This window comes from Muscardinus avellanarius, assembly GCF_963383645.1.
Source record: "Muscardinus avellanarius genome assembly, chromosome: 13".
Lineage (NCBI taxonomy): Eukaryota > Metazoa > Chordata > Mammalia > Rodentia > Gliridae > Muscardinus > Muscardinus avellanarius.
In genome coordinates, this window is record NC_137799.1 from 74,751,026 (window position 1) to 74,775,152 (window position 24,127).

A 24,127-nucleotide genomic window follows, 5' to 3' on the forward strand; every position below is an offset into this window, starting at 1 on the left:
ATATTTTTGAAACAGGGTCTCTTACGCCAGCGCCGCTGGCTTCGAACCTGCGCGATCCTCCTGTCTCCGCCTCCCAAGCGCGGGGATTACAAGCGTGCGCCACCACGCCAGGCTTTATTCTTTATTTTGAAACAGGGTCTCACTAAGTTGCGGAGGGCCTCACTAAGTAGCTGAGGCTGTCCGCGAACCACGATCCTCCTGTCTCAGCCTCCTGAATGCTGGGATTACAAGTGTGCACCGCCATACCCGGCTAGTAAATTTATTGATAATTGCTAATTGATTGATGCAGGAAAATCAGATATTAACAATCTCAAAGATTTAATAGAGTTTTTCTTATATTTGAAAATTGCTTTTCCACTTATTTTCTAATAACTTAACACGAGAGTTCCCACACCCATTCCATTTCCTATGCATATTCCAAAATTTGACTATAATGTAATTAGAAACTTGACTTTTTAATTTTTAAGAGGTTTTTGATGGGCAGAGAAAGCTTGACTCTCAAAATGTATGCTGATGGTTTATACATGGTCGAGGATGCATTCCCACGGACGCATCCTCTCTCCATAATAGGACTCTGGTGCTTTGCAGAAACTTGGGGAATATTTCCTAGATGTGTTGCACTCATTACTGCCCAGCCTTCTTTGATTAACCTGTACATCCCAGAAATGACTGCCATATACAGGACATAGTTGGGGAATAGGATGGACAGACTGGAAGAGGTTAGGATCTAGAAAAGATGTGCCCACAGCAGTTAGCAAGCACTGGGGAGGATGAATACAAGCTGCACACGGCCAGATCTATACAGTGTCAGCACTGGCAGGGTAGGACAATGGCAGCAGGGGGAACAGGTAGCAAATAACATCTGGGTGGTCCAATGTGAGATGACAACGAGATGGGCTGACCATCCACAAGAGCAGGCTGACCAGCTGATGATTGGAAAAGAGAGAGCTAACGCTTACTAAAAGCTTGGCCGTATGCTAACTTTTCTACTTACATTATCTTATTTAATCTTCTTTAAAACACTATAAAGTTGGTGTTTTAGCATCCCCGTTGTACAAATGAAAAATGTGAGTTTTAGAAAATATAGTTAACTTGCCCGCAGTGGCATTGTTTCTGGAATGCATGGCAGGAATTGGAGCCAACATCTGGCTGGTGTGAGAGCCATGCTGGACCATGCGTCTTCCAGTCAGGACCTCATCCATAGGACAAACAGGAAGGCACTCCAAAAACCAGATGAGAAGATCCTAATCAGGTGAGAAGATCCTAGCCTGAGGTCAGGGCTGGACTCAGCCCTGGCGAGGAAGCTGGAGAAAAGAAGACCGTGTCCTAGATTTGCAGAGTCCTAAGAGCTGAACAAAAGAGACAGACAACGGCAATGCCGAAGACCTGGGGTATAAGATTTCAGCCAGAATTATAGCTGAATTCTACTTTAGGTGATCCTCAGTGAGAACCGGGGGGCTTAGCTGTGAGCAGGGGAGCTGCAGAGCATGGGCAGCCAGGAGGGCCCTCACTCTAAAGAGGACAGAATAGCGTAGATCAACATCAAAGGATCCATTAAAGTGAAATAGATGAAGACTGTTCTCATATCCGCATTGGAAATGTGCTGCTAATCTGCTGCCTGAGAAACAGCTGCTCTAATCCATACTGAGGAAAGAGTAAGAAGGCAAACATAAATCCCGCACCATCTCAGGAGCCAAAGGACGCTGCCCTGGTGATGAGAACAGGAGTAATTGATGGCTAACCCTGCAGTTTATGAGCATGTGATGCACATCATTTCATCAGGGTCTCACAACCACCATATAGATTCAAAGTCCTATCTCACTTGAGTTCTACATCTAAAGCCAGCACTAAAGGTAAACTTTATATGCTATGAAAATTTCTCTTGAAAATTTCTTAAACTTTTTTTTTTTTTTACATTTTATCCCAGTTTTATTTATGACATAGCCAAATTTCCTTTTGGGGAAAAATATATAATTTGAAAATTTGATGAGATAGATTTCAGTTAGTGGCTCCTCATATGAAAAATATAGGTCATATATGTATATATACTTATACATATGTGTGCGTATAAATATAACTATATATATATATGTATATATATATATATATATATATTCACAGTTTGCTGGGTTGTTTTTTTTTCTTAAAGCATTAAATGATTTTCCAAATATTGAATGTGTGTATAATGTGACTCAATTTTTTATTATACTTGTTTTACAAATAAAGACACTATTGATGTAGTTATGCATACATGATAAAGTCTTAAAATCTATATACTGCAAATCTTGGATAGAATCTGTTGTACCACACAGTCATACCAGGACAATCACCATACCTAAAGGATAATACAGAACCCCCTCTCATCCATAGGGAATATATTTCAAGACCCCCAGTGGATGTCTGAAACCAAAAACAGTACCAAATCCCATTTATACTATGTTTTTTTCCAATGCATACATACTCATGATAAAATTTAATTTATAGATTAGACACAGTAAAAGATTAAAAACCACAGATAACAAAATAGAAAATAATAAAATAGAAGAGTTATAACAATATACTGTAAAAGAACTGCCAGCATCTGTATGCTTTCATTTGGGAGCTATTGTTAGGTAAAAGAAAACACAAACACTCTGGTCCCAACTGACTAACAAGCAAGTAGCATATACAGCGTGGATACAGTGCACAAAGGGTCAGTTGATGTTCTGGGTGGGACAGAGCCACATGAGATTTCCTCACACTACTTGAACAGCATGCAACTTAAAATTTATGAATTGTTTCTAGAATTTTAGTATTTCCAAACTAGTTGACTGCAGGGCCTGGAAGCCAAGGAAAGTGAAACCGTGGATGAAGCGAGACTACTGTAATTTGGGTAACTAATAGGATTGCAGGAATGCCAAGAAGGCCCTGTGATGCACACTCTGACACCCTGCACAAGGACCACCTGGGATTTGGGCTATTGGGCTCCTTCCCTGGAGATGGGAGCAGGAACTCAAGACTTAGTAGTATATGCCTTGCCTTCAATGAAACAGAAAAAAAAATTTTTTGCCATTGTTTTTTGATGCTTGTTTTCACGAAAAGACACATTCAGACCCTGGGTCACATGACGTCTGTCCTTTGGAACACCAGGGTTGAATTATTGTTATTATTGTTTTGGGTTGCTGACTGACTTATTTTTAGAAAAACCCACTTGTAAGTTTATGGCCCTTTTCTGACACCTTAAAGGTTTTATCGTTTCCAATAAATGTCTTGTAAATCAGCTCACGTTGGCTAAACAGCCGTCCTTGACGCAGGGCCTTCCCTCTCCTCCTGACTTTATGTCTCCAGCGCTGTGGTTAGTAAACCTCCCAGCCTCTGGCCTAATGTGTCACGATCAGCCACCCAATGCTCATGTGATTGCAGCCATCCTTTGCCTTTTTCTTATTTATTTGTGTTTAACATCTTCGAAGCATTTGTTTTCTATTCTTATTGGTTAAAAATAGACAAGGAAAGGGACTGATGCCAGCACTTTGGTGTAGTAAAGGACTTTGGGAAATCCTCTACCTATAAATACAACGAGATCACTGGCAAAGAGAGCAGAAAGGCAAGTTTTTAAGGACTCTGAAAATTAACCAAAGGTCTGTCCCACTCAGAAACAGGTGTCCAGGAAAGCAGCTGAGTATCAGTAAAAACAGTGAGCATGCTGTTTACATTCATACGTAAGTAGAAGAAAAGACCCAGAATAGTCACAGCAGTCTCTTTGTTTTGTTTTGTTTTTGGTCCTGGAGACTGAACCCAGGGGCACCCTACCATTAGAATCTTACTGAGTTTCTAAGGGTCTTGCTAAGTTGCTGAGGCTGTCCTTGAACCCGTGATCCTCCTGTCTCAGCCTTCCAAATTCTGGGATTACAAATGTGCACCACCAGAAGGGACACACAGAAGTGACCTGACTGGTGCAGCTCAGTGTCTGCCTTCTTTGGGTGTACAGTCATGTGAGGTGTAGGAGGCTATGTTAGGTGATTTTGTTTTAGTTTGAACAACATAAAGTATACTTTCATAAACTCAGACTGCTGTCACCTCATTAAGTGATATGACCTCATGTGTCCGTTGTAGTATACGAGGTCATTATCAGCACGTGCCTGTAATTTGGCAGCCTTCAGCCTGGTATTTGCTGGACTTTGGCTGCCATGATTGGCTAAGGTCAAGTTGCTTGGTTACCAAGTCATACTGGTAGTGTAGATTACATCTTGTTTATGCATCAAGCTAGGTTTCAGTTCCCACTTACTAAGAGGCTGCCCTGGGTCAAATTTTATCACTGAAGTATAGAGGCTGGTTTAGGCCAAATTTAATTCATTTTCACAGGGATGGGTCTGGGCCTGCAGGCATACACCACGCTGTGTGTGCACGAGAACCACCTGCCTGTACTCCTGCGGTGAAGGGACCGGCTGTCAGTCTGTTGTCCACTAGAGGGGCAGGAGAGCAGAGCGATGCTCCCAGGCATATGGCAGCCCCCGAGGTGGAGACTGGACCTGAGTGATAGCTGAGGAACTTTGCATCCTGGGGCTGATTTGCTAATGTGTCCTTTAAGAAGCAAGATGGAGTTTGCATCACAAGTATCTTTATCTTTTTGCTTTTCAGAAATTGTTTTGAAAAATGGCATTGGGCCTTCTTTACCATAGAAGTTTAGCTTTAACAGTTTAAGTTTTGTTCTGCATACTGTTTGATCACTTAACAATTTACCTTTCATACTTCTTACCCACCACTCCCACCACTTTCCTCTTAACTGTGGGAGGAAAAAAAGCCCATAGGTTAGACAGCTGTCTATTCATATATGAGTCTTTCATGCTAGTAGAGGATGGTGTTGTCAGCAACTTAATTTTGTAGTTGTGAAATGATTTTAATGATTAACAATTTAATGTGTACTCTTTTCTGTTTAATTGGGAGAGCAGATTGTAACAATTAAATCGATGTAGATGAACTTAAAGATCATGGTTTTACATGTCCAGCGATAGGCAGTGTGTGGCCACTTTCATGTACACTATTCATCTGACCTTACTTTTGTTTCCCAAGTTAAAGTCAGGGTTAAAGACGTTATAACAATATTTAGCAGTTACTGTTGCTTAAGTGAGGCAATATTCGAATGTTAGAATATTTACTTTACTGTATTCTTGTACTGTTCACTTAATCATTGGAATTGTATATCTAATATGTGATATTTAGAGTAAATGAAACTTACCGTGTTGTAAATGCCCTTAAAAAAATATGCACCACCACATCTGGCTCAAAACAATCTTGAAATATAAGAATAAAAAAATCACAAATTTCCCGATTTCAAAGCTTGCTACAAAGTTAGAGTAAGCAAGACTTTGTGGTGCTAACATGGGGATAGACAGGTCAATGAAGTGAGAGTGCAGAAATGAACCCTTAATCAGTACTCACTTGTTTTTCACAAGTATGGCAAGACAATTCAGTGGGAAAAAACTAGTTCAGATCAAAGATCTCAATGTAAGAGCTAAAACTATAAAGGTATTGGAAGAAAAAATAGGTGTAGACCTTCAATGACCTTAGAAAGGTCATTTCTTACCAACGATACCAAACATACCAAAAAAAAGTAAAACCAGAAAACCAAACTTCATCAAAAATTTTAGATAGTACACACTTGTAATCCCAGTACTTGGGAGGCTGAGACAGGGATCATAGGTTCGAAGCTCATCTCAGCAATTTAGTGAGGACCTCAGCAACTTAGTAAGACTGTTTCAAAATAAACAATAAAATAGGACTGTGGCTATACCCCAGAGGTAGACTGCCCCTGTGTTCAATACCCAGTACCACAAATTGTTTTTTAATTTAGAAATTTGTACTTCAAAGTACAACATCAAGAAACTGAACATGGCTGACAAAGTTAGTTCTGTAGCAGAGTGCTTGCCTAGCATGTATGATGCCCTTAGTTCAATCCCCAGCACCACAAAAACAAATAAATATAGAAACAGTAATTCTAGTCAGACATGGTAGCACACACCCAGTAATCTCAGTATTGAGAGGCTGAGACAGAAGGATCACATGTTTGAGACCCCTCAACAATAGTGAGACTCTTAGCAACCTAGCAAGACACTGTCTCAAGGTGAAAACTAAAAAGGTATTTCAAGATAAAAACTAAAAAGGGGTAGGGGGGTGTAGCTCAGAGATAGAACGCTCCTGAGTTCAATCCCCAGCACCAAAGAGGGAGAGCAAGGAAGAAACTGAGCCAAGCATGATAGCACACATTTATAATCCCAGTGGTTAGAATTCTGGCTAAGACAGGAGGATCGCGGGTTTGAGAATAGCCTCAGCAATTTAAGAAGGCCCTCTACAATTTACTCTGTTTCAAAATAAGAAAAAATACAGCAGGCTGGGACTGTAGCTTAGAGGCAGAATGCCACTGGGTTCAATCCCCACAGAGAGAGAGAGAGAGAGAGAGAGAGAGAGAGAGAGAGAGAGAGAGAGAGAGAGAGAGAGAGAATGAATCTGAGATTACAAGTGTGTGCCACCATTCCTGGCGCAAAACAATCTTGAAAGAGAAGGATGACTATTATGAATAGTAATGCCATTGTGAGCATTTACATGCGAGTTTTATGTAAATATAAGTCTTAATTCTCTTAGCTATTTGCCTAGCAGTAGAATTGCTAGGTCATACGGGAACTCTGTGTTTAACTTTTTGAGGTAAATCAGTTGGACGCACTGTCATTAAGCTAATGGGCACATTCACAAAGCATGACCTAAAAACAAATCAGAAGGCTGAAGTTTAACTGTGAAATCATATTGTTTAGCAATACCCAACATTTATGGCCGAGATGTCAAAATCACTCAATAAATAGCACCAGCTTTCATTATGTATCAAGAATGTGGGTGGGGGGGTCCTGGGGATTGAACCCAAAGGCATTCTACCTTTAAGCTATAGCCCGATTTTATTTCTTATTGGAAACAGGGTTTCAGTAGGTTGGTGAGGGTCTCACTACTTGCTGAGGCTGTCCTCGAACCGGTGATCCTTCTGTCTCAGCCTCCCAAGTACAGGGATTACAGACATGCACCAGTATACCCAGCTATCAGTATATTTTATTTCTTTTTTTTTATGGTTGCAGCATTTTATTATTTTACTGACTTACATTTGAGGAAAAAAAGCTAGCTCCTTCACCCATTTTAATACTAGTATATTCTAGCTCATATACAAATATATGTATAGAAACTTAAGATCATAAATTTCCCACGAGCAGCCATTTAGTCTGTATCATTGGTGTATTTGCAAAACCTATGAACACTGCAAACATGAGAAGTTTTGAGATGGGGCATGGAGAAGGTTGGCCTCTGCTGTAGCGATGCTGGTGCACTTGGGCACAGGCCTCTGAGGGATGTCAGTCAGCTGGAGGCAGGAGTTTGTCAACGAGCTGCTTGACATCATCATTTACTATTGACCTGAGCTGTGCATCGTGCCTTCATAGATGTTGAAGGCCACATTGGCTGGATTCATCAATAGTAAGGGAACCAAACATCACAGGAATTAATGGGTCACAATCTCCATGGCACCGGAGAGGAGAAATGTCTCTATTAAACACCACTGATAAGAACCGGTGGGGAGGGAGCCTGAGGCGGAAGCCAGCCGCTGGGCGCAGTGACACTGGCCAATTTCTGCTGCACGGTGAGAGTGGTGTACAAGGACAGGGCTTCTCCCCGAGAAAACCCTACCAAAATAATTCTGTTAGAAGGAAAGCCTTTCTTCACCTCTTCATCTTAAAGCCTTTACATTTTCTGCAGCCTGTTTAATTCCAGGTTCATCCTCCTGAGAATCTGGTGAAAGCCCAATAATACCACACCAAGAAGGCCTAGCCATGTTCATATTAAATGTAACAGGTATAACCGGCCTGTAAAACCTTCTGCCCATCCATGCCCAGTATCTCCCAATTCATGAAGGAAAATAACCTTGGGCATGGCCTTCCAGGCGGTGGGCATGTCGGGCATGTCGGCAGGACTGGCATGGACGTGTTGTTCCTGCACATCCACAGGCTTAGTGGCATGCCCCTGCTGCCCCCACCCCCGTGTGCCCACCAAGATATATATATATTTTTTTTTGCATTACCAAGGATAAAACCCAAGGGCATTCTACCTCCAATCTACACCCCTAGCCCTATTTTTTATTCTTTATTTTGAAACAAGGTCTCACTGAGTTGCAAAGAGCCTCACTAAGTAGCTGAGGCTGTCTTCGAATTGCGACCCTCATATCTCAGCCTCCCAAATGCTCCGCCAAGATATTTTAAATAATATTTTATATAGAGTGTGTTTCAAAGGCTCTTGATAAGAGATCACTAATATATGTTTATAGTAAAAGCCAATATAGTGAGAGAAAACAAGAAAGATTTTTTTAATGGAATTTACAAAAAGTTCAGATTACCAGTAGATGGACTCTATAAACCTGCTCTAATACACATGTAGTTAAGTTTGAATTTTACCTTTAAGTAAAATTATTCCTTTCCTCCCTCCTTTATAGCCTTTTTTTCTTTGATAGGTAAGAGAGGCCTAGAGAAAGAGCCCTATTTCTCTCAGATAATATAAGTCTGTGGTTCTCAGAGTGTGGTCCCTAGGCCAGCAGCCTCGGCATCGGTTAGATACGCAGAGTTATTCAGGCTTTCTGGACAGGAAACTAGGTGGGTGTAGGGGTGAGCCACCTATATTTGAGTTGAGTGGCTCCCTTCGAGAGTGTCCTCCTTGGGATCAGGAATGTCCCCAAAAGCTCACCTAACGATGGCATGGTCCCTAGCCACTGGCGCTCTTTGGAGGTGATACCAACGTTAGGAGGTGGGCCCTTAAACCATGCATGGTGGAGCACGCTTGTAATCCCAGCATTTGGGAGGCTGAGACAGGAGAATTGCAGGTTCATGGCCAGCCTCAACTATAGTGAGGCCTCTGCAACTTAGTGAGACCCTGTTTCAAAATAAAGAATAAAAAATAGTGCCAGGGTGTAGCTCAGAGGTAGAATGCCCCTGGGCTCAATAGGACCTGCCCTTGCAGGCTGTGTTGGGACTCTGGCCTCTTCCTCTCTGTCTCTGCTCCCTGACCACCACAAAGTGAGCCGCTCCGCCCCACCACGCTCCCCACAGCCATGCTCTGCCTCACCCCGGGCCAGAATCAACAGAGCCACGTGGCTTGAGGGGCTGAAGGCTTGAGGCAAATAGTCCTTCCCCAGTAGTGTTTATCTCGGGGGTTTTGCCACAGCGATGAAAACTCGACTGGCAGCAGCGAAGAACAAGAGGCTAGAGAAGAACACGAGAGGCCGCGGGCGATGCGGGCCTCGGGGCTGCAAAGTTGTTATTTGGTGTGAAGGTCGACAGGACAGGGTGATTCTTTATTTCTTTCCTCTTTATAACTCATCTCTCAATTCTCTACTTCCTCAGGAAAGGTTTGAAATGTTCTCTGGACCTCCCCCATCTCACTCAGCCCACCCCATGACGTTACAGTCCTTCTGGGGTGGTAGCAAAAAAAGAAAAAGAAAAAGGATGAGAAACTCCAGTAGAGTGATGGAAGGGGTGGGGCCTGAAGAAGGAAAAAGTTCAAACATACATATACAAAACAAATACCAATCCCAACATGTATGGGAGGGAGAGGGGGCAGGTGGGATCCCAAAAGAAGCGCACCAAGTTCTGTGTGTGTGTGCGTGTTCCTATCACTCTGAACCTCGTCGTGATGTGTAATTACAATGCACCAACAAAAGCATATTTTTAAAAAAGAGTGGGGGCTCAGTACTGGGGAGACTGAGACAGGAGGATCACAAGTTCAAAGACAGCCTCAGCAAGTAGTGAAAGTCTGATCAACCAAGTGAGACACTGTTTCAAAATAAAAATAAAAAATAGGACTAGGGGTATAGCTTGAAGGTAGAATATCTTTGAAGTCAATCCCCAGTACCAAAAAAAAAAAGCACAAGACAAATGTATTTAAAGATTTATATGATATATAATAACACAAAGGCACTGTAAATTTTTTAAAAAATGGGAAAAGGAGGATGGCCCTTATACATTCCCTCACAATATGAAGAAACAACACTGGATTCAAAAGAGAGCCGGCATCAAGAGCCCTGGCTTAACACTCTAAACCCAACAGGCCCCGCAGTACATAAAGTGTGTGATGAGCAGGGAATCACGATACACACTGTAATCCCAGTACTTGAGAAACTGAGGCAGGAGGATCGCAGGTTTGAAGCCAGCCTAAGTAATTTGACTAGATCTGTTTCAAAATTAAAATATAAAAAGTTCTAGGGAGGTAGTTGAGAAGTAGAATGCCTCTGGGTTTAATCCCCAGTGCTAAAAAATTAAAATAGAAATGTGTGTGATACACTTAGGACAGTGCCTGGTTCCTATCGAGTGTCCGCTGTACACTAGAAGGTAGCGGTGGTGGCAGTGCCCAGGAAGGCTGGGTTTCTCCTCCGAGGGTGCCTGGGTTGGAATGAGAGGCGGTTGCTATTTGCACCCAGGGGCTGGTTCGTTCGTTAAGGTTGCCAGCTGGAGATGATCTTGGTCTTGGAACTCTTCAGCCTGGCAAGCAAGGTTCCCTGGAGACGCTGCCCTTTGTCCCACCTGTGAGGCTGGTCATGCGCTGAGCTGCTGCTGGCGTCGGCAGGACCATGGGCGGCCACAGGAGGGAAGACAGCAGACAGAGTGCTGGCCACAAATGTGGGAACCTCTGGGCAAGCATGAGAATCTGCAGGCCAGAAAGGCAGGGGACCTCCAAGACCCACAGGCCATTGGATGGCTGGTGCTGGAAGTCAGGGGGCTAGAGGGGTGTGGGAAGCTCAAGGGAAAGTTCTTGGCTTCAAAACTCTTCTCACTCCACTTTTTATTTTTATTTTTATTTTATTTATTTATTTATTTTGTGTGTGTGTGGTACTGAGGTTCCTGGAAGCCCTTCTATCTCCAGGCCACACTCCCAGACCTATTTTATATTTTTATTTGGAAACAGGGTCTCCTAAGCCAGCGCGCGCAGCTGGCTTCGAACCAGCGCGATCCTCCTGTCTCTGCCTCCCAAGCGCGGGGATTACAAGCGTGCGCCACCACGCCTGGCTCTCACTCCACTTTTTAACAGACATACTGTTCTATCTCCTGGAATATCCAGCACACTACCACTTGTCAATGTTAGGAGGACAGAGGACAGAGGAAGGAAGAGGGAAAAGGAAGGAGAGGGGGGAGAAGGAAAAGGGAAAAGGAAGGAAACGAGGAGAAGGATTGGGGAAGGAGAAGCCAGAAGAGAGAGGGAGAAGGGGAAAGGGGAGGAAGAAGAGAGTGAGAGGCTGAAAGTGGGGAAGAGGGGAACGGAGGAGCAGGATGGGATGAGTGTTGTCTCAGAGTAGTCACTGCTTTCCAAGCCCCATGCTATATGTTCTGCATAAATTTTCTTATTTAGTTATTAGGATTATGAGATTCAGTCTTGGGAACATCTACAAAACAGAGTCTTATTCCAGATTTTAAAAATATATAGCTTGCACTGAACTTATTCTGCCCAGGACCCAACATCATCCAGGCTGAGGCCACCGAATTGACAGAGTCTGGTATATTAATGCAACCTAAAAGCACATTAAGTCATTAGGTGTGAGTAGAGCTTTGGAAGGAGAAGGCTGAGCCCACCAAGTTATTCTGCTCCAGTCTTGGGGGGTCCCTTCTGTTCACATTGCTCCTCCCCACCCCATGCCCCTGAGCCCACACACGGATAACATATGGGGGCCAACGAGGTGAACACAGTGCGCTAAGTGGGCCTGATGTGCGATCATTGTTACTGTTGCATGGGCTCTTCTTCCTCTATTCAACTAGGATTTGTTGAATAGGGAAATTAAAACTCTTAGCAGCTTGGTGCAGCTTTGACAAGTCTTTCTTACAAAAATCAGTAGGAAATAGAGAAGAGAAGAGAAGAGAAAGCAGTGTGCAGGGATGCTGGAGAGCCCAGAAATAGAACTCTGAGCCCACTCCATCCCCGTCCTTTAAATAGATTTTGTATTGGTACGTTCTTATCAGCATTACCAAGGCAATGGGCTAGTATGTTATTTCTTAGCCAGGTGGCCCTCTTTGCCTCTGGACAGTGCACTTACTAAGTGCAGAGGTCAGTAATCTACCTTGTTTCCACATCTGTTGCATTGGCTATATTGGTTGCTCATCAGCTGTGGGTACTTTGAAGCAGCACAGAGTTTCCCTTTCCTACACGCAGGCCAGGTCACAAAGGAGAGGAGGTGAACAGAGACACTGAGTGCCTCTATGTATTTTTAGAGCTAAAGGCTTCAATTGTCTCTAAGGCTTTCAAGGCTAAAGGCCTTCATTTCCTTTATATCCTTACTATAGGTTAATCATTAGAACAAAGGACAGAGAGAAAGGGAGCTCTGCAGTGTAACAGCCGCTGCCCCTCCCTGCCCGAGCGCCTGCATAGGGCCCGGGCTCTGATTGCTTTTTACATCTTGGAAATTAATACCAGAGCAATTTTCCAATACCGGCACATAACGAAAAGCAACAGAACAGATGCTGGGCTTGAGTGAAGGAGCTAACAGGAAGGGATGGGACTTGCAGCAAAATGGGGCACATATGCCACCCTCTGAAGAGCCGGTGCCAAGCCCCAGCCTGCTGTTGTGTGGGGAAGTGGCCCCAGGGTGGCCAGACTGTCCAGTTCTCTGGTTTTCTTTTTCCTCAAAAGGCCAGAGATCCATTGTCCAGATGGCTTCTAGTGGGCTGACAAGATGTGTCTGCAGGTGATGCCTGCCCATGGGTTTCCTGGGCACAGCGGTGCCTGTTTCCAAGTTTTCAGACAGGATATTGAGCCTTTGCCTGTGCTCCTTTCTCTCTGCAGGCCATTATGTGTATGTGGATACCTCCTTTGCCAAGCAGGGAGAGAAGGCTGTGCTGCTCAGCTCCGACTTACAGGCTGAGGAATGGAGCTGCCTCCGCCTGGTCTATCAGATAACCACGTCTTTGGGATCTCTGTCAGAGCCCAGCCAACTGAAGCTCTACGTGAGATTCGAGGACGAAAACTTGGATCGCTTGCTCTGGTCAGCTAAGGAACCTTCTGACAGCTGGCTCATAGCCAGCCTGGATTTGCAAAACAGTCCCAAAAAATTCAAGGTTGGTGGCACTTAGGAGGGAGATGTGGAGGCTTATGGTGTGTGTTATATACTATATAAGATCTTATAAAACATCTACCATTGAGCCTAGTTATACCATAGATTATTACTAATATAAATTAATTTTTACTATTTCTTTTTTTTTTTTTTTTTTTTTTTGGTGGTACTGGGGTTCCTGGAAGCCCTTCTAACTCCGGGATACACTCCCAAGGGCTACACTCCCAGACCTATTTTTTAACATTTTTATGTGGAAACAGAGTCTCTTAAGCCTTGCTGGCTTAAGAGAACCAGCGCGATCCTCCTGTCTCCACCTCCCAAGTGCGGGGATTACAAGCGTGCGCCACCATGCTCGGCATTTTTTACCTATTTCTAAAAAGAGTTTCTCCCCAGATTTGTTTTTGTTTTTTTTGTTTGTTTGTTTGTTTGTTTTTGTTTGTTGTTTTTTTTTTTTTTTGGTGGTAATGGGGTTCCTGGAAACCCTTCTACCTCCGGGCTATGCTCCCAGGCACCTATTTTTTATATTTTATTTGGAAACAGGGTCTCTTAAGCCAGGGCGCCAGGCTTCGAACCTGCGTGATCCTCCCGTCTCCACCTCCCAAGCGCCGGGATTACAAGCTGCGCCACCACGCCTGGCCTCTCCCCAGAATTTTTGTTGTTGTTATTTAGAGAATCAAACCCAGGGGCATTCTGCCTTTGAGCTATACCCCAGTCCTCTTTTAAATTCATTTTTTATTTTGAAACAGGGTCCCTCTAAGTTGCCGAGGATCTTGCTAAATTACTCAGGCTATGCTCAAATCTGTGATCTTCTTGTCTCAGCCTCCCAAGGACTGAGGTCACAGGCATGTGTCACCACACCTGGCTACTTCCTTATCTACTGGGGGTAACGGGGATTGGATTTGGAAGCATTCTACTTCTGAGCTCCACCCCTAGCCCTTTTATCATGTATGTGCTTTGTACGTAAAAAACCTGCATGCAAATGGGTACGCACACAGACACAATCTTTTTTTTTTTTTTTGGTATTGGGGATGGAACTCAGTGGCATCCTACCTCCAAGCTACACCCTCCAGCCCTATTTTTTATTCATTATTTTGAAACAAGTCCTCATTGAGTTGCAAAGGGCCTCACTAAGTAGCTGAGGCTGTCCGCAAACCACGATCCTCCTGTCTCAGCCTCCTGAATGCTGGGATTATAAGCGTGCGCCCAGCTAGATCCATAATGAGATAGATTCATTTCCAGTAGCAATGAGCTAAGACTCGCCATCCTGCTCATCCTGAATTGCTGAACAGCTTCTGACTAGCGTCTGAAACACTGAACGAGAGGCGTGGTATTTTATATCTAACACCATTCTTCCCCATATGTTGTGCAGATTTTGATAGAAGGCACCCTGGGACAGGGAAACACAGCCAGCATTGCACTGTTTGAAATCAAGATGACAACCGGCTACTGTATTGGTGAGTTCCATATTCATGGCATCAGAATCAGGCTCTTTTTCTAAAATCTACCACTGCCAGAAGGCCCGGAATCCATCCTAAGGACGAAGCTGGAGTGTATACTGTGTGCTGCGCGGTGGTTGACATTCTTTGTTACAGAGACTTGAATGCTACACACTGCTCCTTCTTTAACTTTCCAATGATATCTGTAATGCCAGAGTAGGAAAATAGATTGGGAAAGAGAGTACTTTGTGAAGATACAGAGAGCTAAGGCCCAGCTCCCCGCCCTGAGCCTCCTTGGACTCCGTATTGCAGTGGCTTCTGCTCTGCATGGCCCCCCGCACAGCTAGAGCGCGGGCCACCTGCAGAGCGCCACCTGCTGGCTCAGTCAGCGCACTGCGCCTCTTGGCCTCTAGTCTCTACCCATTAAATGGGGATAAAATACTTCTCTCTTCCTATTCCTGTGAGAACTAATGAGATAATGGACAGACATGAGAGGGAGTGCTGGGAGCTCAAGAAATGCTTATTGCCTTTCTCCAAAAGATTTGATGGCTTCCGGTTTGTTTAGTGCAGAAGAGAGTCCGGTACTTATGTCCTGTTAAACTCTACTATTGCATTCCAGCTCTTTGTGTGCGTGTGTGGTCCTGGGGATTGATCCCAGGAGGGGTTCCATCTCTGAGCTACCCCCTAGCCCTTTTTTTAAAATTTTGAAGTGATGTCTCGATTCGTTGCTGAGGCTGGCCCCAAACATGCAATCCTCCTATCTCAGTCTCTCAAATGCTGGGATTACAGGTGTGCTCCACCAGGTCCAGTTGTGTGTGCATCTCTTTACTTGGTTCCTTATCTGTAAAGTGAGATTAATAAAAGTACCTCTTTCCTGAATCTTTTTTGATGGTTCAGTTGATTCATATAAAGTGCTTAGAATGGTGCCTGGCACCGAAGATTCTTTTGCTTTTTATTATATTTCTATAGCAGCCTTTAGCACTGAATGTTGCTACTGGTTGACACTGCTGTGGAAAAGTTGAAAAAACAGCTTTAGAATTGTCAATGCTTGCTCATGTAAAAATGCCTTGATAACTCTACCAGCTGGGGTCCTGGCAGGAAAGTAAGCACAGGGGCCCCTCGGCCTGAGTCACTTGAGGATGCTTGTCAAAGAGACCACAGAAGTGTGAGCGTTCAAGGAGCCCAGCAAGGGAGCCAGTGATCACAAGGAGAGCTGCTCTCCTGTCCAGGGGAGAGAGAGGAGGGTCTACCAGGGCAGGGAGACAGCGACTCCTGGTGAGGGCTTCCTGGCAAGAGTAAAGGGCCCCAGCCACCCCAGGGACAGAGCTGGGGAATAAACCCTTGATGTCAAGCTCCTTCAGCTTCCCATGGGTAGAATTCAACAGGGGAGCCCATTGATACTGTCCTGACGGGTCCACCTCTGCAGGGCGGAACAGGTAGAGATGGACAAAATAGGTCTGGAGGAGACATCGGGCATGGCCAACACCATCATCATTCATATTTTTAATTGCTGGACTACTAGGGTCCATGGGGGCACTAACTTATGAGTTTCTTGTTCCCACTAAAGGAATGTGTTGATGGGAAATAATTTATAGTAAACATGTCAGTACTGCTAATGAGGGGAAGGGTCTCTTTATCTTCTTTCTCCTCTCAGGAGCTGCAGAGGGGCCCACACCTAGAATCTACCTGCCCCGCCTCTTCTAACTAGGTTCTTGTCTCTGTGAAAAACAGGGGATTTTCACATGTAGGAAATACACTCCTCAGCTCTGCCATCTGGTTCACCATCAGCAGAGCGAGATCAGAGGCTCGGCCCCCAGGTCCAGAAAAGGAGATGGACAAAATTCCCGGAGTTGAGAGCGCGGCCATTAACAGCAATTAAAATAGAGATGTCTGGGGCTGGGGCACATCTAAGTGATGGTGTGCCTTAAGGCCTGGGTTCAATCCCCAGCACCAGTTAATTTACAGTGCCGGGCACTGTGCAGGGAGCTGCCCACCCTTGCAGCAGCCCTAGGAGGTGGGAGTGTTGTCCCCATCTGGCGTGGAGAAACAGAGGCTTAGAGAGATGATGAGTCATACAAGCCTCGTGGCTACTGAGAGGAAGGGCTACAACCCACAGGGCGATGTGAAGGAGAATCTCGCCTCACCGCAGGCTCTGTGTTCTTGGCCAACGCTGTCCAGGAGTCCCGGTACAAAGGTTCCGGTGGGCACAGGAAGAGGGAGGCCTCTGAATGTGGAGGCAACACCGTGAGGACGGTGGGCCCGAGGGTGACTGCGTGTCAATGAAGTGTGTCCTCCCTTCTCTTCCACCAGAATGTGACTTTGAAGAGAACCACCTCTGTGGCTTTGTGAACCGCTGGAATCCTAACGTGAACTGGTTTGTTGGAGGAGGAAGTATCCGGAACTCCCACTCCATTCTCCCGCAGGACCACACCTTCAGGAGTAAACTGGGTGAGCCGGGCACAGAGGAGTCCTTTTCCCAGGGTGAAATTTTCCGCTATATCTTCCTGCCTCCTGCATTGATCTGACTATGGCTGCTGTCAATGGATAGGTACCAGGAGCCCTGGTGGAAGAATAGGGAATAACAACAGCTAGAGACACAGCTAGACACACACCGTGCGTTGAGCCCCACAACCGAGAAGACCACCTTGCTAAAGGCTTCACCTCACTGTGACCGGATCTAGCTATTTTCCCATTCCCCCATTATAGTTTCTTATCTATTTTTTGCTTGGTAGTTCTTATGACTCAAGACAAGGCTGAAATAATCACAGATCATTTTTCACTAAAAGTAGATGGAGGGACCAGAACCAGTCCTGGGGAACTTCCAAGTGACAGTGAGGAGCCAGTGCAGAGGACTCCCTTGTTCTGCATGCAGTGTGCAGCGGCGCCCCCTGCTGGCCGCGTAGACCAACTGAGGGGAAGCCACGCAGCAGGTGGCCAGGGCCCATTTGCTGTGGTTATCACCGCTCTCATCTGGACCCTGGTAGGCAAGGTGAAAGCGTAGGTCTTCCTTGGGACCAGATGCTTCCATCCTCAACTCCAAGGTCTTCTCCAAAAAGTGAAAAGACTAGTCACTGTCTTCTCAGCAAGAACAAGGGTAGGAATTTTGGTTCTGCAATGAACAGTGACTTTTTTCTCTTTTTGATCCTTTTTTTTTTTTCACGTAGACACTGAGGTAATCTATTCAGTCCCTATACCTGAAGATGTAACAGCCTTTTTTTTTTTTTAATTTTTCACTATTCACTGTAGTTTCTCTTCATTTGAACATTTTTCAGCATGTCTCTGACTTTTTTTTCCCAAAGTAATCACCCACAGTTTACCTTGGCTCTGGTCAGTCTCCATCTTGATCTTCTCTTTGCCCTTCTTCTGTCTTCTACTTTATGTCCACGGTCTCAGATTCAGTTTCCATTGAGAGCCAGGCAGCAAGAACAAGCGAGTCATGTGTGGCCAGGGGGAGGACTGTGGCAAACTACAGAGCATCTGGACAAAGACAGCTCAGCTGCAGTGAGTTTTGCCATGTGAAAAGCAAGCCAGGTTGCCAGATCTTTCCGTTTTTTCAAAATGATCAGGGTCTTTACATAAAGTTTCTCAAATATTTAAAAATTGGTGAATATTTCCTTAAAAACAAAATACTGAGCCGGGCATGGTGGCGCACACTTGTAATCCCAGCATTTGGGAGGCTGAGACAGGAGGATTGCGGTTTGCAGACAGCCTCAGCTATTTAGTGAGGCCTTCACAATTTAGTGAGACCCTGTTTCAAAATAAAGATAAAAAATAGGGCAGGAGGTGTAGCTCGGAGGTCAAATGCCCCTAGGTTCCATCCCCAAACCTGCAATAAAATAAAATAAAATAACTATCTGGGCTGCTAACAATAAGTTGACCACCTCCTATTTTGTAGCCTTTATTTTATAGGTTTCCTTCTTTTTTCAACATTTCATATCTTCTAAAAAGAAAGGACTTGTGAGTAGCCACATAGAAAGAGTCTCATGGGGCTTGCTTGTTTATGTTGAACCCAACTTTGGATCTGGCATTTTCATGTATTTGACCCTGAATTAATAATACAGATGGAGAACATAACTGTTAAGATGATGAGCCCACCGAGCCTCTTCCCAGCCTCAAAGAATCTCATTCAAGAAAGGGAGAGATTTCTACCAGAGATTGATGTAACACAACGCTGTATGTGTCTAGTGCTATGAGAATGGTCCTCCTCCTCTAAGAAAAAGACAGGGCCTAGACATTTAGAAATAAAAGAAATATTCCCAGACATGGCGCACACTTAAAATCCCAGTACTTGGGAGGCTGAGACAAAAAGATCACAGGTTTGTGGCCAGCCTCAGCTACTTAGTGATGCCCTCTGAAACTTAGTGAGATCCTGTTTCAAAATAAAAAAAAGAATAAAATATAGCTGAGGGTGTAGCTCAGAGGTACAATGTTCCTGGGTTCCATTCCCAATATCATACACACACACACAAAGCATGTCTTCTAAACATTGATAAAGTCAATAAATGGCCCTGTGTGTGTGTGTGTGTGTGTGTGTGTGTGTGTGTGTGTGTGTGGTACTAGAGTTTGAACCCAGGGCATTATATCTTTGAGCTACATCCTAGCTCTTTTTATTTTTTATTTTAAAATAGGGACTTGCTAAATCGCTGAGGGTCTTACTAGGCTGCTAAAGTTTGGCCTCAAACCTGTCTCAGCCTCCAAATGCTGGGATTATAAACTCGTGCCATCATACCGAACTAGTAAGTGGCATTTAGCCAGGCGTGGTGGCTCACGCTTGTAATCCCAGCATTTGGGGGGCTGAAACAGGAGGATTGTGCAGGTTTGAAGCCAGCCTCAGCTACTTAGTGAGGCCCTTTGCAACTCAGTGAGACCCTGTTTCAAAATAAAGAATAAAAAAAATAGGGCTGAGGGTGTCACTCAGAGGCACAATGCCCCTGGGTTCCAATGGATCCCCAAGTACCAAAAAAATAAAAAATAAAAAAATAAAAATAAAAAAGTAAGTGGCATTTGAAGGGTTATGATGTTAATAGAGACAGAGAAGGTAAGAACATTGATGCGGTGCTGTCAACTGCAAGGAATAAGGAGGAGAGAGAGATGACTGAGTTCAAAAAGGCCTTGAATGCCAAGAAAGATTTCAACTTTATTTTATTGATAATGGGAGGCCATTGGAGATCTTTGAACAGGGGAGAGAACCATCAGCGTATTTAGGTGGATCAACCTGAAGAAGACTACCTAAGCAGATGGAAGACAAAAAGTAGAGCAAGATTACAAAAAAATGCCCCACAACCTGCTTCATTAAATACAGCTAAAGACTGTGATCCTCCAGTCTCCACCTCCCGAAGGCTGGGATTACAAGCTTACATCACCATGCCCAGCTTATTTCATCCTTTTAAAAATGAGGCCAAAGCCAGAAGGCGTGGTGGTGCATGCTTGTAATCTCAGCCTTTGGGAGGCGGACACCGGAGGATCGTGGTTCGCGGACAGTCTCAGCTACTTAATGAGACCCTGTTTCAAAATAAGGAATAAAAAATAGGGCAAATGTGTAGGTTGGAGGTCGAATGCCCATGGGTTCCAACCCCAGACCTGCCAAAAAAAAAAAATTTTTAAATAAGGTTAATAGCCGGGCATGGTGGCGCATGCTTGTAATCCCTGCGCTTGGGAAGCTGAGACAGGAGGATATCTCAAGTTCGAAGCCAGCCTCAGCTACTTAGTGAGACCCTGTTTCCAAATAAAATATAAAAATAGGTCTGGGAGTATAGCCTGGAGGTAGAAAGCCCCTAAGTTCCACCCTCAGTACCATCAAAATAAATAAATAAGGTTAATAGAGTTTAGCATTTCTGACATTAACAAAAGATTGAGGTCTCCCTGTGTGTACTTGATGGCTGGTTCTAAAGGCACACGCGGCCCATCTCCTCTTGTCTCTATAACAGGAGCCACCGTAGACATGAGTGTTCTGTGCAGAGAGTAAATGATAAGAATCGTGGCAGAGTACACCACGAGTCTGCATGAGGTCACTAAGACCAGTAAGTTAAAATCACAAAATACCACCTCTCAAGACCTTTGTCTAAAAAATTAAGCAACTAAAAAGAGATCAGCCAGGTGACTTTTTCTTTGGCTATTCTAGTCCATCTAGCCCATTAGCATCACTCAGTCCCCTGATGTTAATTCTGAGAGCTAAACCAGCAGCTGACACTAGGGCGGAAGGGAAGAAGTCCAAGGAGAGCATCCCGCTCCCTTCCAGCAACCCAAGGGCGTAGGTAGTCGGCGCACAGCCTGAACACCAGGAGGAGGCTTCTCTATCATTCACCGGCCCATTCAATCACCCACCAACGTGATAAGCGCTTTATGTACGGCGGGCGTTCTTCCATATTTGGGTGATACAAAAATTATCACCAATCTCAAAGAAATTACAAGAACTAACTTTCCCCAAAAGCTCTTCCCCAGAATAGCAGTTTTTGGGTACACTAATCTTTCTATGGAGGCAGAAGGACGATACGTGGTTTGATAAATTCAAGAAAGATGGAGTTACAAAAAGCAGAACAGATTGCTTTGTTTTGGGACTGCCCACTGTCTTTACATAGCTTTGTGCTAAGTGAGATATATTGTGGCATTTCTTAAATTATTTGAATGCCAAGATGTTCCATAAACATGCACAGTGATACATGACTAGTACAGGCATGAAATACAGGATACAGGCCCATAGAAAAGAAAACAGTTGCCTCTGGAGATTCAGGAGAGCTTTCTATGGAAGTAATGATGGAACTGGAATTTAGCCAAATGAATAGGGGGAAGATAAGTGTGGCATGTGTGACTGCAGAGGCATGAGCGTGGATGGTGTATTTCATGGAGGCCATTTGAAAGTGCCAGGAGGTAAGATGATGGCAAGTAGCCCCGAGATCCTCAGCTATGTCTCCACACTTATGACAGCACTGGAAGGCCAAGCACCTTTTCCAATTCTAGTCTTCTATTTCACTCCAATTTCTCTTCAATGTTCGGACTGATATTTTGTCCATTAATTAACCAATTGCTATCTCATCCCCATTATTCACATACATACTCATACACACACACATGTACAAACACGCATGCATGCACACCCACACGCAAACTCCTCATGCCTGGACTCCTATGTCATATATAGGATGGGCCAAAAAGGATGAGTTCTTCCAGGTGTGGTGATACACACCTGTAATCCCAGTACGTGGGAGGCTGAGGATCACAGGCCAGCCTTAGAAACTTAGCAAGGCCCTCAACAACCTATCGAGATCCTGTTTAAAAATAAAAATTAACACCGGGCGTGGTGGTGCACGCTTGTAATCCCTGCACTTGGGAGGCAGAGACAAGAGGATCTCACAGGTTCGAAGCCAGCCTCACTGGCTTAAGAGACCCTGTTCCCAAATAAAAATATAAAAAAATAGTTATCTGCGAGTGTAGCCCAGAGGTAAAAAGGTTTCCAGGAACCCCAGTACCACCAAAAAAAATTAATTAATTAATTAATTTAATTAAAATTAAAAATGAGCCTGGGTTATAGCTCAGAGTTGGACTGCCCCTGGGTCCAATCCCTAGTACCTAACCTAAATGTGCGTGTGTGTATGTGTGTATATGTGCATGTAGAATATATATCTATATGTGTATAAACATAGAATATATACACATATATAATGAATTCTAAAGATTATAAAATATTTTGTTTAAAGAGCTCTGTGAGCCGGGCATGGTGGCACACGCTTGTAATCCCCACGCTTGGGAGGCGGAGACAGGAGGATCATTCAAGTTCGAAGTCAGCCTCGCTGGCTTAAAGAGACCCTGCTTCCAAATAAAAATAAAAGAAATAGGTGTCTGGGAGTGTAGCCCGGAGGTAGAAGGGTTACCAGGAACACTGGTACCACACACACAGACACACACACACACACACACACACACACGAGCTCTGTGACTCAAAGTTTTGCCCACAATCACTCTTGGGGGGGGGGTTAAAAAAATATTCCGGTGCTGTAAAGTAGATAGAGGCTGCCTCTCTTATTTAATTTGCCTTTGACTGAGTATATTGATTTTCCCCGAGCTCTATCTATTTGGGTGGCAGAGTGAACACTGAGTGGCTTAGCTGTCTGTTGCAGCAGTAGATTTCGCTCTGTGTGAACTCCTCTGGTTTTCATGTCGATACTGAAAGCAGCTTTCAGGTGAAACCTGGATGAAGAGCCAGAGGAGGGGAGCTGAGCACCCGCTCAGGAGCCAGTGCTGCAGACAGGTGGAGGGAGTCTTCCCTAAGGGCGCTGGTCTCTGTTGTAGAAAAGGGCCCAGTGAATGAAATATCTGAAAAGTACAGTGTAGAGATGAGGGTATTTTTTTTTCTTGTGTGTTTGTAAGTTCCTCCCAACTGGTGAGTCAGGATTTTTAAATAAACACATGTCCCCAAATCCTTGTCAAATGATAGAAATAGATAACACAGTAAGAACTTCTTTGGATACTGCTGGAAGGGATACAATTTTATCCTAGCTTCTCTCTCTCCTCTCTCTCTCTCTCTCACTCTCTCTCTCCTTCCCTTAATTCTGAATCGTTGCATATGGGTTTCTTTCTTTGTTAAAATTTCATGAAGTGAAACAAAATCTTTCAGGAGGCAACCCTACTGACAGCTCAGATCATTTCTGTTTCTACATACCCTAGCAAAAAGAATATAATTGCTGGAAAAATAATGAGGGAAACTCGTTTCTTTGCCAACAATGTTTTAAAACAAGCCTGCTTAGGGCTCCACTATGGAAGAAGCTAGACAAGGTTTCTTGAGCTAAAATAAGGTTCAAATTCTTTTATCCCATCAAAGAGCACGAGGTCTTCGATAACTCCTGGCACCAGTTTCAGCTTGGATTGAGCCCATGTGTCATCTCAGCAGGATCTCCTCCTCCACGCTCCGCATTGATCCATGTGGGTCAAGGCACAAGCCCTCCTGGGGAAGCAGCTTTATTCATTTCTTCTGCCTCGCCTTCAGATCAGCCCCGCCAAGCCTCCCTCGCTGCCCCGGGTGTCTTACCATAGATCTCCAGTCCTTTAGGTAGCCTCTTTGTAAGGATTAAGTTCAGCCAAGCCACAGCTCCAGCGTCTCATCCAATTCAGGTCTCCACCCCTGCCCACTAGGCCAGGGTAAACCTACAGAAGAGTGGTTTTTCTCTCCCTATGTCTTCCTTTTTCTCTTCTCTTCTCCCACTCATGATGCTGCTCTGGCTCCTGTAGGATGAGGGAGGCATGGTGGAGACGGAACAGAAGGAAGGATGAGAGATGAACAGTTTACTTGTCTGGCGCCGTTTAATCTGGAGTAGATGCCCTTCATACTGCCGTGGTCAAATTCTGTCGGCTTCTCCCATGACTAATGGGAATCCCACTTTGCAGTTTCAAGACAAGGGCAGTGCACTCTCTGGTCAGCCACCTCTGAATGCCCCTTAGTGCCTTACAGAAATGAGACAGCCCGCTGACCCCTTTCCATGGGAGCTGCCATGTTGTCAGGCAGCCCTTCTGAGAAGAGTCCTTCCAAGACATTAAACCCCAGCTCCCTTCTAAACTGCCCACTTAAGCTAAGGGAAAACCCAACATCTTTGACCCGTCAAACTCT

General features: G+C 44.5%; 1 protein-coding gene and 1 pseudogene across 2 annotated transcripts in view; one reads left to right on the forward strand and one right to left on the reverse strand.

The window, feature by feature from the left end:
• MAMDC2 (MAM domain containing 2) overlaps positions 1-24,127 on the forward strand; it is a gene marked incomplete at both ends in the record, with an annotated part of 178,369 nt that overhangs the window by 69,990 nt on the left and 84,252 nt on the right. The window contains 3 exons of the mRNA XM_080708749.1: positions 12,826-13,097; positions 14,463-14,547; positions 16,840-16,977. Coding sequence (XP_080564875.1) covers positions 12,826-13,097; positions 14,463-14,547; positions 16,840-16,977 — 495 coding nt within the window. The remainder of the gene's footprint in view (positions 1-12,825; positions 13,098-14,462; positions 14,548-16,839; positions 16,978-24,127) is intronic.
• On the reverse strand, positions 7,368-7,894 carry LOC308272061 (acyl-protein thioesterase 1-like; annotated as a pseudogene). The gene has a single exon. The product of its transcript is annotated as an acyl-protein thioesterase 1-like (transcript).